The following is an 18,734-nucleotide window of genomic DNA, read 5'->3' as shown; positions in this document are numbered from 1 at the left end:
TCGTCTGATCATGTCTTCCTCGTTTCCGTGTACACTGCGCCAAGTTCCGATCGGTTTGCCGGAGCAGGTTTCCGCCATTCACGCACCTCACACAGCATGTATAGTTTTCAATTCGTTGTTGAATGAGATGTCGATCTCACCTCTGCAGCGCGGAATCACAGTGTCGCCTCGGGGATTGCATAAGCTTTTCGATGCTCTCGGCGAAAGTCATCAGCTTCTACCGAAAGCCTGGCTGCTGTGAAGCCTCTGCTTTTTCAACGACGTGGTACGGGTTCTCTGTTGCAACGGCAATGATGAGGGTCATGCCCAACCGAATTCCGATTCTTCCACGAGGTTTTTCGAGGCCGAAGCCCTAGTCAACTGAAACTGTCATGAGCAGCGTTGCGTCTGATCCGGCCATTAAAAAAACTGAGCACTGAAGGACTGGCCGTAGTTCTAGAAGACGAGCGCTGGATTTGAATAAACTCAGTGCAGAGCATATTCCTGGCGGAATAAAAAATTCCATAGCAATAGGGACCGCCGCCCATCGGATCTTCAGATCTCAACTAGACGATTCCCCGCGAAGAGAGCACTCTCAGGCCGATGAATTCGCTATGAATGAAACATGAAACTTGAAGGGTGAGATACCATTTCTTATTTTCAGTATTTTCTCGCCAAAGATAAGATGTCAGAGAGAATACTCGATGGTCGTTACGACAATAAATTATATATTTAATGCTTACAAAAGGAAGCTAACATCACTTTGTCTACTATATGCTCAGTCTCTCATCCGACTGCTCTAAATACTCTTGGAGAATCCGATTCTTCCGGAGCATCCGCCAACGAACGGAATCGTTTGTGGTTCAACCTGACGGTTTTCTCATGCTCCCGACGACACCGCTCTTTCCAATTACGGAATCAATTATGCATCTATTTCTCCACGGAACGAGTCGACTCAATTGTGGTTGTCACGCTTCAGGAGAAGTTCACATTCAATTCATTTTTGACTAGTGCTGGAAGAGTCGTCTTGCGGAGATTTGCTGCCATTCGGAAATCGAAGTTATCCGCCTCAGAGACGTAATCAGAGCCGGCGTCGCTGCCGTACAATGAGCAGAAGCCCGCTACGGTTCTGAAACTATTTCGAACGACGGTGCAGCTTTTACAAGTAAGTAGCTCAACCGCGAGTCGATTCATCGAGCCGAGGCGGGCGAATCATAGAAATGGTTCTCGGAGAGGTACGCGGAAAAGAGAGAAGACTCTTACTCTCACCTTGATTATATCTCAAGCATAATTATAATGAGCATAGCTGCTGCATATGGCAGCACGGGTCTACAATTGCAGTACGAACCGTTCATATTACACATCAGACACGTATGCGGCAGAATTCAACTTCCCCTCCATGGTGCACAATCGGAGTAAGGAGGCGTGTTGCGGCAGCAGAAACAGCGGGCCATGGCAACAAGTACCAGATGGCGATGCCGAGTGAAGGCCATGCGTGAGATTGATTGACAGCTTAACTTCTTGTAGTCGACGACTTGGCGGAAATCAGAGGTGCAAAGTCAGGACGAGTCAGCCAACGAAATCACAATTAAAGGAGCGCTCGGTAGGACTTTCTCGACACGGCGGAAGGAAAATGATCCAGCGATGCGGTTCCGCCGAGAGTACATTGCAACTCCTTTCGGAACGCATATGAGGCTTATGAACAATGTGTCGAATGCTTTCGATCCCCACGGAGCGCTCGGCATTTGAAGCTGCTTACAGTTCACAGCGTCAAGATGCTCAGGCATTGTTCAACCCATGAATTCACACTTATCTGGTCGTCCTGGACATGAGCTTGGAGAATGACTTGGGGAAGCTTCACCCGAATATTCAATAATGATCGAATCGTTGATGAAAGAACTATTTCTATTGAACCACGATAGAAAGATGAGTGGAAGAAAAGTAATGATAATGATAAGAAAAAGATGAAATAGTAGAACAATATCACCTACTATGAAACAAGGTAAAGCCGGGATATGGAGGGTGATTGAACTTCGAGGCGTCACGGAAGTAAGTACTAAGCTCGATGAACTGCCACCTTCCATCGAGCTCAACCAGCATATCGGGTTGAGCTTGAGCTGCCCGCACTGGACGAATTCTCGGGAAAAGCGTTCAGTTCGATCCTCTCAATAGTCGCGTTGGGAGAATCACGGCCGAACGGTTGCTGTCTCGGAAACGCTTCGTGCTCGATCACAGACAAACAAAGATGAGAAATGAGGGAACGCGCGGAATCAGGTCGAAAAGCACGACTTCCCCCAGGGAGCGGAAGGAGCGGAGCTTAACTTTTTCTTCGAACAGGGCCAAGGTTTCCAGGAGGCGGTCGAGATCTTTCCTTCAGCCTCATGAAGTACAAATCTTGGGCGCGGCAGGAGGCTCCGCACGTCCTTCCCCTCTCCTTAAGCGTCCGAAAAACGATCTTGAGGGGTACTCGATATTGAGTATTGAATAAGAGCAGCGCACACGACGCGATACAATAAACTGATATTCTGCAGTCAAAAATGAGGATTCTCACAAGGCGCTTTCAGTGGGCGCGGGGTGAGTGGCATCACTCCCATTGTCGTAGTAGTCGTAGTAATAATACTGTCGTACGGGTGGTAGTATCGAGCTCGAGGCATGCTGGAATGAATGGTTGATGATGGTTAGCGTCGGACCCATCTGAAGGGCCCGGGAGGCGAAATTCGCATTCGACAGGAGATCCCACGGGAACATTTGCTTATTGCAAAAGCGAGAGATCACTCTACCTGGGAACTTCGCTCTGAGGCCGTTTCGTCGACATCGCTATCGTAGTCTTGATCCTTCGGGAAAGGAATTGTCCGTAACATAGCCAATTGGTCTTCCATCGTCAACTGGGTTTCATCTTCCGTCGTGGGAGAATCTGAGGAGCACGAGGCCAACCAGCCAACTCCACGAGGTGAGTTTCTCCGATCCTCGTCGCTAGGAGGATCAAAAGAGACTCGGACTTTCTTGCCCGGTGAACTATTCCCACTACCGTCCTTGAGGACTGAAGTCGCTGCAGTGAAAGCCGAATCGTCGGTCGCTTCGCCGATGTCCTCGCCCAGTTTTGACGCTGGAGCGCTGCTTGAAACTTCAGCTTCTTGTTGTAAATACTGAAAGCAGGGAGGAATCCTCTTCAAACCGGTCATCCAGGTAAGCAGGTCGGATCGGACAAGAAAGGAGAGTCGGACGGAAAATTGAACGGGAAATCGAACGGAAAATTGAACGGAAAATTGAACGGAAAATCGAACGAAGACATGCCATCAGCACATGGAGAACCCTCGAAGGCAGAGCATCGAGGAGATCCTAGATCGGCAGCGCTTGAGTTGCAGCCCCGGAACTTATCACAAAAAACGGTTTCCTCAAAGTCGTGTCCACCCCCGCTATCGAAGGAAGTCGACTTGTTGAAGCGGTATTGAACGATTGAAAATTAAGCACGGAAATAAAATGCTCAGCAAGCCACGTCACATGAAAGCGGCTGAGTGAGTCTCAGGGCGGATCCAGATCTTGCCCGCGCTTCAAACAAACAGGTGGATTTACTCACGAGTGGAACGTCGCACTTCTCCGTGACCTGCTGGTCGGAATGCGCACGTTCTATCACAGATGACCGTTTGCCCTGCGGGTCTCCGACGCAGAAGCCGGAGACAGAGCTCACTTCGCTCAGGGTTTCGGGCGAAGCGAGTGGAGCTCCTCGGGGGTTTGGCGCCGGGAAAGAGAGACCGAGGGAACTGATGGAGCTCGCGGGCCGCGGAGCCTCCGTCACCACCTTGACTCTTTGCATGGCACGCACCCGCTCCGCAATGTGCTCTTCGTTTTCCATAGGAGCTAGGGGATCGAGCACGAGCGGCTCGCCATGGATAGCCATGAGAACCTCGTTCCTGGCTGGAACAGCACGTTTCGGTTTCGTTGGGCCACTTTTTGTGAGGAGTTTCCTCAGCGCCTCCAATACTTTGTCTGGCATATGGTCCTGAATCATAGACGGTGAGACTAGAACTTTGTCGAAGTTTCGCGGATCCGTCCACAACGCTTGATATACAGGCTCTTCATCTGAGCCAAAACCTATTTTCCTGCAAAATACAAGGGAAGAGTTGATTCCCCTCTCCATCAGCAGCGAACGATGACATTGCCTATTTGATTGAATCGATACCTCATGTATGACAATTGATTCATGGGTTTCTCCTCTTCCAAGAGGAAGCACTCACCTCCATATACTTTTCTCTGAGCGCACAGACGTGTCTGAGGTATCGTAATTGGCTAAATTATTTTTAGGGTGAGATCGGATTATGTGGATGATTCTTCCCGGCGGGAAAAGGGGTTCGGAACAGTTGAGGGTGATATTCGACTCGGAATGCCGAAGACCGCTTCGCTCGTGTAGCATATGAGCCGCTAACTGATCTTCTTTGACCGAATCTCGTCCGCAACAAGAACAACACATCATTCCACCCATGATAATCTTCCACTGGAATCGGCGTCGAACAGTTAGACCCACGAGCCGTAGAAACTCTCTATCAGACATCGACCGCTTTCAGGAATCACGAGCGCGTAGGAGGTGTTTGAAAACAGTGATATTTTCAATACCCGGGTAGCTCCACCGGAAGAGGCTCATATCGATTCGGTGACGAGTAGGTACTTTACCTTAGGATCATCACTATGGCTAATAGCATTCATGAGATCACTCCTCAGAGCGTCTATCTGATGGAGTCCTATCCGGGGCACGACATCTTTGCCGAGCACGACTGAAGTAATGAAGCTTTTCGTTGCCTCGACTGCTGCTATACTCAGAGTGCCCCCCGGGGGTGAATACGCGTAACACACGAGATTAGGATAGGTTTTCTTCAGAAGAATCGACAGAATGGCCGCCGTCCCGGCGCCGAGGGAATGGCCGACAAGCACGAGGTCATAAGTCGACGTCCCACGGTCCTGAAAAGAGGAAAGTTAAGCAAGAGCGAGCAAGCCATTCCGAAGCCTGTTTCGCAAAGCAGCTACGTCAACGCTCTCCTCCTCGTCTCACATCAGCTGCCCCTGACCCTGTTACGCGCCAGGTTTCTTTCCGACCTCTGTTCCCTTCACCTTGCGTTTTCCCGGACGGCAAGCGACCATCATCATCATCGTCATTCGACAATTCCGCCACCACATCGTGAGGGGATGCGAATTCAGAACCGAGAGAATCTCAAGCCGCCTGGGTTGCGCTGCCTTGCGGAACCACGAGTTTATATTTTTCTCGAGCTGAGTTCGTGGCTCGGTACGTACCGAGCTGTAGCTGAAGGCGTAATTTAGGAGACCGTCTTCAATCAGCTTGCTTTTGATGTATTGGGCAGCTTTTACCATGCCTTTGTGTCCTATCCAATCCGGACGCGGGGATTCTATCGGTAATTCTTCTCCATCGGCATTCAAATCCGTGAGTACGTCCTGCAGTGAGAGAGTTCCCCTGATGCTCACGACCACCGTGCGCCGTTCATGGTCCAGTGAGATCAGAAACGGGGTCTCGTTAACCTGAAACATCGGTTGAACAGCGTACCAGTCAAATGTGTTCGGCGCTCGACCTCCATGCTGGGAGCGGGATCGGATGCTATTCGCGATGAGCTCAATTATTCACTGAATTCATTCGGCTTGATCCGCTCTGAAACTCACATTGACGTGATAGCTGACGTAAATGACTTGCACGTTGGGGTTGTTCTTCATGAGCATCTGATCGACAGCGGCGAAGTTGCATAGGCAACAGTTGTCCTCGATGACAATTGAACGATTGGAGCTCTCGGAATCTCGTTTCCTCAAACAGCAAAGGCATCGGAGCTGTCCCAGAAACGAGCATGCACAAGCTCTACCAACCCCGTTCGTCATGAGGTACATTGGCCAGCCGTAAACGCCCAGAGCGAATTCCATATAGTGGGTGATGGCTTCAATCTCTTCGCAGACCTCAGGTTCATTAACATCTAGGAAATGTGTCTGAGAGGTAATAGGGACTCCTGACAAAAACTGATACGTGTCGTTCTCAATTTGTTCTTGGATAGTTTCACGTTGCAAGCGTTGATATTTTCTCAGGAGAACTAAACCTGCTGCGACATCCGAACCCGAAACGTTCAGGTCCCTATGGTGTAGCAGCGACAGGGGAGCATCGAGGACGAACGGAAGCAGCGGGGGGAGAAAACATTTTTTAGAGTGGGGCGACATCTTCACATCAGCCGGAACACACTGTCTGACCGAACGGATTATCTTTCAAGGTGGGGATAAACACCGATCACAGGATGGCGTTTCATTGATACGATTCCAGTGTCCAATCGCTGGAACTGTATCTTGCTTACTAACCTGAAGAGATTTGAGAGAACCCGTGCGATCTCCATGAAGGAGTTGCCGTACTTCTCTGGCCTTGTGGAACAGCATCTTAGCGGGTCGCATGCTTTCGTCAGCGAATTTCTGTACTCTTTCAGTGCTAAGAAGAAACCCTCCGAGAAACAACAGAGAAGCCCTGGGAATGAACGGAACGATTCCTGTCAAATTCATGGCACTAGGGAGATCCCCAGCGTCGGTCCCATTGACGGTTTCCACCACGAATCAGGCTCATATATGCATTTATATTTCGACATCTTGGGTCATGAATCTTGTATGCGCTGCAGGATGAGCTCCGGTTACATCGAGTGAAGAAACCGCCTTCGCGTTTCATGCTCGTTTGTCCCAGCCTGAGCGCAAACGATTCAGAAACAAGGAGTCCTCGCTTTCCTTTCCGAAGTCTCTCTCCGAAGAAAACGACCGCAGACAGATCTCGCCGCATACAAAGATTGAGAGCGAATTACAAATCTCATTAGGCTAGGGGACCCAGAACGACCGCCCAAGTCACGATGAGGCTATATCGCGCGACCGTTTCGGAAGTTGAGTTTTCGCTCCGATCAGCGGCGAGCGACTCACTCAGCACTCGGGAGGAGGTGAAATCAAGCACCGAACAGTGCCGACGCCGTTGACGCGCTAGCTAGATCTCCGAGTATATCTAATTTGGAATTGGAAACGGAAGGAGGGGATTGAGCTCTGTCGCGTGATCAAAATTCCAGGATGGATGCGTACTTGGCGTTACTGGCGTCTCACAGAATTTCTGGCCCCGATCAGATAGCTAGAGGTAGATGAACGATGATACCGTGAGGAGTATCGGCGGAAGTTCTATGTTGCACGGATCGCTGATCAGATGAGGCAGATACTCATCGCTCTGCGCGGAATACCGGCTTCGTCAACATAAGCAAAGAAATGAGTTGCGTCTTCGTGGGAGAGAATGTAGAGAATGAGTGAGAGTCCGGATCGGAAGGGACGAATTGAATCGAGTGATCTCGCCGATCCGATCCCCTGAGACTTGCACAAGTAAGCAAGCTGCGCTCGAACTGGAAAGCTCTGCTCGAGAGACTTCCTCTGTCGTACTCATTATCCTCAGGAAGCATCGCCAGAGGAAGTATTGAACTCGCTGATCTCTCTCCGGGAGGAAGTTTCCGAGAATCGACATCTTCACCGCATACGTGTAATATATTTCTCGTAATGAAGCGAGAGCAAATCCCACGTGCGAATAATAAGGACGAATTATAAATCCCACGACCGAACTATCGGATTATCGACCTCCTAATCATCGTGAATCGCTAGTCTGCCACCTCGTCACATTCCGCCGGGGAATCATGTTCTCTGACACCGAGGGAGATGGATTCTCCTCAATAGAGTAGAGAGCGGGCGGGAGGGAATGAGCAGGAATGTTGACACCGAATCTCAACGAGAGCTCAATGAGTTGCCGCGCCGCGGCATCGCGTGGGACGTCGTCTCTCAGAGATTCCGACAGGAAACAGGATACTGTCAAAGGAACTTACTTGAGCGAGTATCCTGTTCTATTTGACTCATCCTCCGCTGTACCCTCTGTCCTCTTCCCGATCCACTCGAAGTCTTACGCCCATCTGGAAAGAGAAAATCATGAATCAGCAATCGATCTCGATTTTTGCTGGTCCAATGGATGCAAACAATTAGGCCATGAAATCCGAGGAATCTCTCTCGAGGACTTATTCCATCCTGTCGGACTCCCCTGGGAGAAATGAGTCGCGCCTTTCCCTCCAGGTCGGTCATTCAGAATAGAAAACCGATTACGTAGGTGTGCCGAGAGCCTTAGGCTGCGTCGCGTGCATGTCGAGCAAGAAATCATGAGGAAAAAGAGCCTCAGATTCAGGCATTTCATAAGCGTGTCTGAAGTGTACGGTAGACACGGAACGTAATGTTCAGAAAGCTCTTCGAAGAGCAAGCGTGGGAGTTTCGACGGTAAGTTCTCCGCTCGATGCGTTATCCAGTCATGCCCTCAAATATCGTGACAGGCTCTGTCAGGCCGTGAGATTCTCAACCGATACATGTGGCGAACCTTGTGAATTTAGCTCGTATAAATATTCCTGCGAGTACCCGAATTTCTCCCGCTGTGTACGGCAGCGGCGAAGTTTCCTTTTGACACCCACGCTCGTCGTCGGAGAACTTCCAGCGGACCTGCGGCGGATTTCAAGCGTACGTGACGAATATAGTCTGATATTCTTCTCCCATGTCTCGCCTGTTTCGCAAACTCATATGATGCCCGAACTCTCTACGAAAGGAAGCCGGCGCTTCCTTCGTCACCTCGGAAATGAACTGGAGGAGAGCCACCGGAATCGGAAAAAAAATCCCTCATCGAATAAGAATGCCTTCCGCTTTAGGAATTCCCGAACATCTCCCGTCTGTTTCCAAGATTTACAGCCGTACAATCGACGGCCGATGATTGACCTTTACGACCGGCGGCACCATCTCTCAAAAGCTAAGCCCTGTGATCTGTTTGTCTACGACCACGAGCATAAAATGTCATAAGCTCGAATATGGACTGCTCTGACAGGCAAAAGAACACACGCAGCGGTTGCTTTGCGAGGAGCCCTCTCTCAACCGTAACTCGAGAAGATTTATAACCTAGCGATTTTTCCCACGGACACTCTCATCTTTTCCCCAGCGGACGACGGTCTTGAATCTCCCGCCTACCCACAAATACGATTCTCTTCCAGCGAGACACTGACTACTTGAGTCTTACACGCTCACAGATGGAGATGGATGAGTGAGGTGTCACATATTAATATTTCCAACTCGGTCTTGCCGAAGGCATCCCGGCTCGATTAATGCCCGGCTCGCGGACTTTCGTCCCTACGGCGCCTGTCCCTCCGACCGACGACACTTCACAGAAAACCAATGACAGTGAACCAGCTTCAAGACCAGCGAAGCCGCGGATCATCTCGCCCCAGTGAAACACGGCGGAAAAACGACTTGAGCGCTCTTCTCAGACGAAAACTCGCGGAGCTTCCGGAACATAAAGATCAGACGATGTCAGATTGCGAATGAGAAAGCATCTTACTTGGCTCTTTATCCTTCGAGTCGGTGCGCGCTTCAGCCGGAGCATTTTTCACTTCCTGTACTTGACGTTTCACAAATTTCAGAAGAGGTTCTCCTTTGGCGCCTCCGACGATTGCCGAGACCATTTCAAACGGTCTACCGACTAGCGTACGGATTGACAAACAGATCGAGGAACCTTCCCGATATCGGCCTGACGTGATGACGGACAAACACCGATAGAATTCCAGAAAAAATGAGGATTCACTTGGCTCCCCGGCGGCTTTTCTGCATCACGCTACGCTCATATCGTCTTCTTCTTCTTCCTCTGAATGTTTATGTGTGTGCATCCCTCAGCATCTGTGAGTAGTATTCGTCCGCTCGCTTGCCTGCGCGCCCGCCTAACTCTCGAGTTCTGCCTTGATGCAAGGGTTTGTGAGACTTGCTTCGGTTGTCTGTCGCTGACGGGGAATTCGCTCAAGGAAAGACGAGACAAACATCGAACGACAGATGAGGTAGCTTCACAATAGTCTCTCAATCAAAATATCACAGAGTCCGACGGCGCCGCGCACCGCCGTGTCTTTCCGGATGCGGGGTTTATCTGTCACCTCGGCTGTCCTCAATAATTACAGCATCAGTTGAAGTTCCGTCTCGGAGAGGATACTCAATAGATTCCTCGTGCATCGGAAACAATTATAGCGGGCGGAATCGCTGCCGACAAGAAAAGCAACTGCACGGAGGAAACGAGTCAGCCGAAACGTCTTCTTCATTTGGTTCCTTGAGGAAACTCCGTTCCGACGAGCGGCTTTCCAGTCGGAGGGACCGATGTTGTAACAACCTCGGAGCCGAATTTCACTGACGGCACACCGTCAACCCGCACAGGCCAGACGCCTGTTTCACATCTAGTCGTAGATTCACATAAACACATTCGGCAAAAGGCCAATGCCGGCGACCAGCGCGTAACTCCATGACCGAGGGCTGAACAGCCCGCGTCTCAGCTGTTGGTGGCTGTTCAAAGTCCGCAATAAACGACTAGAAGAGCATTAGCACATTTCTGAATGACGCTCTTATCAACAGGTGAGCCAACAGGCGCCTTTTGCGAAACAACGCCAGTACCGATTCGGATCGCGATGCTCGTCTGAGATTAATACTTTTTCTGAGAGCATCCGTATCTGAATCGGCCAGAAACGAGTCTCACCGCAGAGATCTTCCAACATGGAGAGGGCGGTGGAAGGATTGTGATCGGTCGGTCCGACCTACCGAACGACCGACCGACTGTCCGTCCGTCTGTCGTTCCTTCGTTCGTTTTCTGCGCCTACGAATTGTGATCGGATTCACTAGTGCGATTGGGACGGACTTCTTATCCTCATAGACCACAACTGCAGACCCATGTTGCTAAAAGAGAAACTGACGATTGAGATAAAAAATTCCCATGGGGAATAGTGAGGGTTCTGGAAAGACCCGGGTCATCCTCCACGCCATTTTCAGTAAGGACAACTGTCCGCGGAAATCGGAAGCCACATCGGAAGCCTCGGCCTATGCAGTACTCATAAACTCATCGATCTTCCCCGAGGACATCAGGCGATGTCCGGGAAGCCTGACCACGATCGTATTCTGCTATGAGATATTACCCAGGCGAAGGTCGGGGGCAGTTGACTTGGGGAGCTCGCTTGTAAGATGGAGTGAGACTCCTATAAAACGGCATGCAAACGAGATTAGCGACTAAATTGGTTCGGTCGGAAGCCTCACGCTACTCTCACCAGAGTCGAGTCGAGTTGTCGACGACTTCGACTCGATCTCGGAGTCGTCTAAAATAACTCATCGGGACCAATGGATTGCCCAACGTCGCTCCTTTCTGGAGCGTTTCTGCTGATCGGGTGCTGGGAGCCGACATCCACACTCAGCATCCGGCACAGCTCGATTCTAAAGGCCAACCCTTCGAGTCGACCCGATCTCGAGTCGGTGTGCGGGTTGAAACAGATTGACTCATCGGATCCTACGCTCTATCTCCCCCACGCTCGCCGGTGGTTTTACTTGTCGTCTCCTCCGACTGAGTAGCGGCAGTCGCAGGTCATTCGCATGCACTCGATGTTAGAATAACACGACCTTGGAGTAGACATGTCAACCCCGATCCTAGGTAGACTGAGTGCTGAATTCTGCGCGAATGAGATCCGGCGCGAGTGAAAGTTATCGCCGTAATCCCAACTGGGTGTTCTAACACGATTCGGAAAATCCTTTCGTCTCCTTATCGAGAAGAAGCCCGGGCTAGCTGTCGATTCAGCTGCATTTTCGAATCGCGCATCCCCGAACCGATGAGGAGGCTCGTTTCGAATAAATATGCCGCCAAACGAATGCTCCTTATGGGGCTTTGATCGTAGCTCGATTCAAAGCCGGTCGGTATCGTCTCCAGCGCAGTCGTTCGAGGACTGCTTACGTTACAAGCCTCCCGTTGCTGTAATTAACTCCGAGCCACCGAAAGTGCGCGATGCTGGGATGTGGGGCTTAATTCACGAGCGAATGAGACCGTATCCATTCAGATGCATTAGAGAATTGGTCATACCCGCCGGAGTCGGCCAGGAACAGCTGGAAAACAAGGCGAGAAGCCTCGAATTCTCAATTCCATAAACAACGGATTTTCATTCCTCGCGGGAATAGGCCAACGAACGCTCATACGCGATGAACGCGGCCATCTGTGGCAGCCTTCCGATCCAAAGATTCCGCGAATTCCGACTCAGAAACTCATTTTGATGGCGTCATGACCACAGCAGAACGGCTACTGGATGATTTTCCCTGTTCAGCAGTCTCTCGGGAACCGATTGTCCGACGAATAAGAGAGTCCGAATACGCTGATACGGCGAGCAGCGTCCTCAAGAGGATCGAATATGTTCGGAAAAGACTTCCTGAAAGCCGCGACAGCCTGACGGCAGTCTCGATTCGAAAGGTCTCGGCTCCCGAAGGACCTTTGTCGGCTTGAGCGCGAGGACCGCCGCGGCTCCCGAGTTCTACCCAGAATAACTTTACCGGGAAAGGTGCCCCAAGACCGCGCTTGACTCATCTCGTCTATCTTTTGGAATATTTTCTTCACTGGCTGACAGCGCACCAATCCGATGAACACGGGTCGCATATCCGAAAACGAACGATGGGCAAAACAATAGCTCGCCAATAGGAAAACCGACTGCCCTTAAAAGCGACAAAGCAGCTCCACAAGCGCTCAGTCCTCCATCGACAGGAGACTCTCTCGGATGAACTTTTGATCCGAGCAGCATATGGAGCGGTGGGGCATCGCGGCGGTACAGTACTTTAGGAGGAACCGAAAAAAAATAGGAAGTCGAGTCGCCTCCCGCGGAAGCCAAGCGGAAAATATGGAAACTTATAATCGAAGTCTGAGACTCACCCCTTGCCGACCCCAGCTTGGCTGTTGTGGTCGGACGCTGTTTGCCAACCTCTATGTGGTGTCCATTGTAGTCTACAATGTTCTACATGACGGCCCGCCACCGCGCGCTCACACCACACACCCAGACATTCTACTGTTTACGTCAAAATCGGAGGAGCCTAGATGTGGAGGCCATCCCGAGGAAGCGCGGCGCTAGATGCACCACGGAGCCAGAGAACGAGCCGCGCCAAAATACGTCCGAGGCAGCAATGGGCGAAGCTATGATGATTTTTCAGAGTTCGTGAGGTTCGAGCCGCGACGGATCCCGATCAATCGCCGACGATACCTTTGACGTCTGAGCTTTACGGCGCGATCCGCGGGCGAAAATGACGCGCGGTGGGACGCTACTGAGGAGCGAGAGACGGGTACACTCGCGCAGCTGTGACTAAGAGTTTGAGTCACTCCGAATCCTGATGGAGCCGAGGTGCTGGAGCTCACGAGCGACACGTGACTTCGAGGACGCCCATTTGTTCTTAATCCCCTCCATTCGTTTCTCCTCCAGCTCGAGTTAGCTGCTGCGCCCATTCGTAAGTGAAATGGAGTTGTAACGCTTCACCTAATGATTCTGTGGTCGTAAGACAAATACCCCTGTATCGATTGCCGGAGAAAGTGCAATCGAATATCTTTCGCTCGGTCGAATCTGTGTCCGTTCTTCTGACTATTCTGGCGATAAATTGAGCCACACAGATACCGTAAATATTCCAGTACAAGCCCCTCTCCGATAGTAGCCCGTCTCCAATAGAAGCCCCTGGGCGGAATTCTCGAATCTGATAGAAATCTGCGAGTTGTTCGCTCGTAAAGGAAAGGAGAGTAGGGAATTCGATCACGGCATTGATGGTGGGAGAGAGCTTCGAAGAAAAAGCCGGACATTGCTTGAACAGAGTGAGCCCAATTCTCCTCGGAGCCCTGGAGAAAACCAGCTTCTCAGGACCCCCTCGATGGGAAATATTCAGAACTCGACGGATTGATGTCGACCATCCGCAAAGGAATCATGATTTCATCCCGTTCCTTCTGCACGGTCGTTTGTCAGATGTATTTGCCTGAAAATCCAAGAACATTCCTGCAGTCCTTCGGTGATCTCCGTCTGTATTCGTTCTGCTCCACATCTTTTGGAGATCTTTGGTCGCGATTCTCGTGCTTGAATCCCCGCGACACAGGGAGACTTAGACCACGGAGGAAACACTCTTGCGTACTCAATACTCCACGAGTACAGCATACGTATCCCAAATCCAGATTCTGAATCCATGGGGTCCGCTGGAAGTTACGGTCCGCGAGACAAGTTCAAAACCGGACCCTCCTCAGGGACGGAAATTCGAAGGCCGGAAGACTCATCTCTTCCTTACTCGGATCGGCGGCAAATGCCTCACAGGTTCCACATTGTCGGGGCTTCATTGGTATAATTCAAACGAAATCTGACCGTCCGAGGTGAGCGACGCGAACCTGGAAGCGATTGGGTATCTCTATCCTGATACCGCGGGCAATCTCCCCGATGAAATAATTTTCGTCGCAGTTCGAAACAAATGGACCATTTTGTAATCTCAGAAAGAACACGATATCCCCGCTGTAAGACATACCGGGACACTTTGTGGGAGTAATGCTCCATCGAAGCCTTTGCGCCGAAGCCGATATGCATGATGATGTCCTCCCATCGTGAGTCCCACTCGGTCAGAGCTTTCGGGCTTTGTGGATAACTCCATTATTCTCATCGGGCTATCGAGAGGATCACATTCTTTGCAACAAATTTCCAACTAATCGCCAAATGGTGTCTTGAGTCTGTCTCTCACGGGATATCATCGGAAACTTCACTGCTTATCACACCCAAGATGGTCCCGTCCGCGGATGCAAACTTCCTTCACAGCAAAAGTTAAAAGTCAGTCCCCTAAGACAGGCCTTCTCCCCTGCCAGAGAGCATCGCATGCGGATCCAAAACGAGCCTCTCTGCCAAAAGAGGAATCCAAGCGCCAAAATGGAAGCCTATAATTGCGCATTCCACTTGATGAAATATTCCATGGCTGTCGTCCGAGCATCAGGATCGCGTGCTCCCGATACCAGAGCGCGAGTAAGTTTCCCCTTTTGACCCTCAGAACCCCGTTGATATCTCGACTCTTGGGCTGTCGGGAGTCGCCTCATGGAAGTCCTCTGAATAGAAGTGATCTCAATCCTCCTGAGCTGCGCCGATTTCGGACGAATTCGGGAAAAGTATCTGACGAACTGGGGATCCGTCTGGTTCGCACGGGATCACCATCTACGGAGAACGTTCGGTTTCTCATTCTCAGGGAAAGTTTCTCGAAGCGATATCTCCCTTTTCCGCGATCCTACTGGTTCTCTCTCCTCCTCTCGTAGAGAGCTCCGCCATGGATCGCTTGGAGATACGACGGGAAACGCGCGGGACCCATAGGACTCAGGAAGAGGTGACGCCCGAGGCGGGAACAGAAGCTTTTTTTTGTGATTCATTCGCGGCGCTTCTGATGACTCCAGTAAAGCGGGTCATCGCATAATGGCTTCCCCGACTCGGACTTGGGCCACCGCGAAGAGGGGATTGTCGTCGAGATTGCATATCTTCAATTCGTCTGTACATGATCGGAAGAACGAACCCGCCACCTCTAATTCATAATCTAAGTCATAATGATCGGCTGTTCAGACGAAAGCAAGGCCAACTGCCGCCTTTTGAGCCGCTGCTAGATATGCTCGGGATACGAGCCGAGCTTCGTTCATCCGAGCCTCTCGCCACGGCTCTCCATTGAACTCCCCTGAGTGATTCACGTTTCTTTTTCCTCACAACGAGCGCGGCCGGACAGTTAGATTAATCGGGGAACTTTTGCGTTGCTCTTCTGCTCGCTTCGAAGTGTCGGAAGCTCGGGGGCAAAATACCTGCCAGGCTCAACACGTTGAGTGCTCCATTACAGCAGAGATTCAATTCGCTTCGTAAAAGCCCTGAGGACGTTCCCGACGGAAATCAAGAAGTCGAGCTGGTCGTGGCAGAATCTCTTCTCCAGACCATCAGAAAATTCAATAAAGCGGACACGATTGCCGTCGAAGGATCCGATTCGCTGTCCGAATCAGATTGTCAGGACGAACTTTGTACTCCTATTCGATCGTTGATTTGGGAGCGGACGAGAATCTCCGATTATTATTATAGACACACCACTCTACGGCTGTGATCGCCAAAACTGAGTGAAAATCCGGTATACGACTCGTGCGCAGCTTTTCCGCCGTCAGCTCAGACCCGAACGGGGTCCCCGACGGCGGAAGCGGTCCATGAGAGCTTTCTCGAGCACGAGGTGCGGACAAGTCATGAGTAGAGCTCGGAAGTTCAGGCACTCAAAAATCTCAGAAATGGCAGGCGGAAAGGCACTGAAAACCCTCGAAAAAGGCACCGAAACTAGGCAAAATAGGCGTTATAGGCGGGGAAACAACGGCATCGAAGCGTCAATCAGGGTCGTATCGTGAGAATTTCATGTGGTAACAAGGATTCCCATCGGTGAGTAATCGACGCCGATCTGATACGAGCATTTAACGAGGACGAATTTTCTTTGCGCGCTCTGGCGGAGCATCGGAGCTTGTCGAGAGCAAGATGTGCTCCTGGAAACTAGCCGACGTCATCTTCGCCGACCTCATCTCATCACCGTTCTCAATAAGAAACCCTCAGTTTTCCCCGAAATCCTCGGAATTCGGCCCCTCATAAGCTCGAAAAGGCACTCTAGGCACGAAAGAAATGAAACAGGCATTCTACATCAAAAAATGCCGAAAAAAGCAGATAAAGGCATTTAAGGCATAATGCCTGAACTTCCGAGCTCTAGTCATGAGATTCGAAATCCTATCGGAAATCTGATCGCGTGGAAGAACCAATGGACCCTCGATTCAAAGCAAGGAGTTGACAGGAGGCACCAGCTAACGGCCTGCCATAGAGTCGACCATTCGAGTTGGGCCCAAACTCCTTTCGTACTATAGAACTGTTTGAGTTGAAATCATGGAATTATAAACACTCAGATCTGACACTGATGCATGGATCCGCTCCTTGCGGAACGCGGAATTTCGAGAATCATCAGGACCACTCGGAAGGAGACATCGCATGACTCGGCACGACCATAGCTCCGAACGTAGACACGAGGTCAATCCATGCCCGGCGGCCGATGATCGGGAGCGAAGATCATTGCTCCGAATATTTACATACGCAGCTCCCGGTCAACATCAGGGATCCGTAAGCCCGACCTCCGTGAATTTCCCGATAGAAGCCCGTGCTTCTATATTTCAAACCTGCTTCCGGGTATTCATATGAGTTTCCGGTCTCATGAATAACTCCCATGAGGAGCGTGAAGCCACTTACAGCGTGGGGGCTCGAGGCGAGAAATGATCGCCGAGAAGCTACGTAGCTGCATGACCTATTCGAGGATAGCATATGCTGCAGCAGTCCGGCTCCACAACAATAACTGCAAGCTCCGTCAGACGAGTACTCTCCGTGGAGGGAGCGGCTTCCCGGAGCAGGACGAATTTCGACATCCTCCACGGAGATTCCGAAACTCAAGTATTCCAGATCATCCGTTATTTATTCGATTTCAGACGCCAGCGTCTAATACTTTATAATAATAGCTTCCTCATTTAAGCGGACTCGGAACAATATTACGCTAGGAAATTTGTTCTTCCTGCCCTCTGAAGCGAACTACGTCTAAATTCTGTTTTCGAAGATGTCTCAGCTGAAGAGAACGTCTCTCCGACATTTCTTGAATTTCGTCACACACTCGTCTTGATTTCTGCTCCGACCCTCCGCGTTTCTCTTCTGACGGACCTCGTTCTCCCCGGCCTGGTCACCGCTTGAGATCTGTATCGCCTCTCGAGTCAGCTGACAAATGTACATTGCCCTGCGATAATGAAGAAGTCGGGTTATGGCTCCGACGTGCCCGGCAGTCGATTTGGACACTCGTGAAGACCATATGAAGCGAATATCTCCGAGTTTCCACTCACTTGCAATCGTTCGAGGCGCTTGGCCACTCGGTGACAATGTTTTTCGCGATCTTGAATCCTTTGCCGAGCGTATCAGAAGTAGCCATTCTCAGAAGTGTATCGGGCAAGTCGAACTCGTTTCCTCCCTCTACGGTACCATCATCGCTTCTCCGTTTGATGCCGAGGAAACCATTCACGAAATTCGAAACGGGGCTCCGATGTGGCGGCCCGTGATGGTGATACGAATGGTAATGGTCTGAAGAACGCAGGTGCCCTACCGTATTGATGGTATTGAAACTAGATCACTCAACCGATTCTTCGGGCTGAACATATACAAATTTTCCTACTTGAATCTTGAAATCGCACTTACTGAACAATTGTAGCATCGCCGGTAGCACCGACAACGAGTAGATGAGTGCTGCGAACATGACGGTGCTCATACCGCCGTACCACGGCCATCCGCCCCAGGGTCCGACGGGACCACCCCAGCCGGGGATGATCTGACGGTTGTCGAGGACGACTTGACCCTCCTGCTTCGCTGCTTCTGTAATCGAGATCGAACGAATAATTTGAGGCTGACTCTGAAGCGCGGGTCTCTCGAGGCTTCAGAAGAGACTGCGGCGTCATCATGGAAAGAGCGAGTAAAATCCGAATCGCGTATCCAACCAACTTTTCTTGAGTTCACTCGAAGCTTCGGCGCCAGTTACCACCAGTCTGAAGAACACAAGGACCGCGAGTCCGTAGACAAGAAGCAGTTTATTCGACGCCATGTGCACGCCCATCGTTGGCACAAGTGACACAGCGAGATTGAAGACAGATTTTGGGGAGTGCCGAGTTCAGGCTCGCCTTTTTACTCGGGAAAATCCCCCTTACTACTGGAAAGAGGGGAAAACTTCCGCTGCTTAGATGGCACGGCGAGATAAACACATTGTAGTCCACAGAAGGAGCAACGAAAATCACCAAAACCATCAAGCGGCTATCGTGCCGGACTGCCTCCTCT

The 18,734-nt window shown here is 50.8% G+C and overlaps 2 protein-coding genes across 2 annotated transcripts; both read right to left on the bottom strand.

Moving 5' to 3' along the window:
* Window positions 1–2,246: 2,246 nt before the first annotated feature.
* Window positions 2,247–9,509, bottom strand: LOC100897705 (sn1-specific diacylglycerol lipase alpha). The gene is made up of 10 exons (XM_029112154.1): window positions 9,386–9,509; window positions 7,848–7,931; window positions 6,319–6,478; window positions 5,644–6,100; window positions 5,263–5,505; window positions 4,648–4,932; window positions 4,215–4,471; window positions 3,557–4,079; window positions 2,760–3,125; window positions 2,247–2,634 (listed from the first exon to the last, which is right to left on the bottom strand). The coding sequence occupies exons 1-10, from the start codon at window positions 9,507–9,509 to the stop codon at window positions 2,527–2,529; spliced, it is 2,607 nt and encodes an 868-aa protein (XP_028967987.1). The 3' UTR covers window positions 2,247–2,526.
* Window positions 9,510–17,483: 7,974 nt separating this feature from the next.
* On the bottom strand, window positions 17,484–18,516 carry LOC114828350 (uncharacterized). The gene is made up of 4 exons (XM_029112153.1): window positions 18,405–18,516; window positions 18,105–18,278; window positions 17,756–17,990; window positions 17,484–17,652 (listed from the first exon to the last, which is right to left on the bottom strand). Exons 1-4 carry the CDS (start codon window positions 18,514–18,516, stop codon window positions 17,484–17,486), a joined length of 690 nt encoding a protein of 229 aa, XP_028967986.1.
* Window positions 18,517–18,734: the final 218 nt, after the last annotated feature.

This window comes from Galendromus occidentalis, unplaced genomic scaffold, assembly GCF_000255335.2.
Source record: "Galendromus occidentalis unplaced genomic scaffold, Mocc_1.1 scf7180000077485, whole genome shotgun sequence".
Classification (NCBI taxonomy): Eukaryota; Metazoa; Arthropoda; class Arachnida; order Mesostigmata; family Phytoseiidae; genus Galendromus; species Galendromus occidentalis.
Note: the sequence above shows the minus strand (reverse complement) of the source record. Positions and strands in the feature narration are given on the sequence as shown.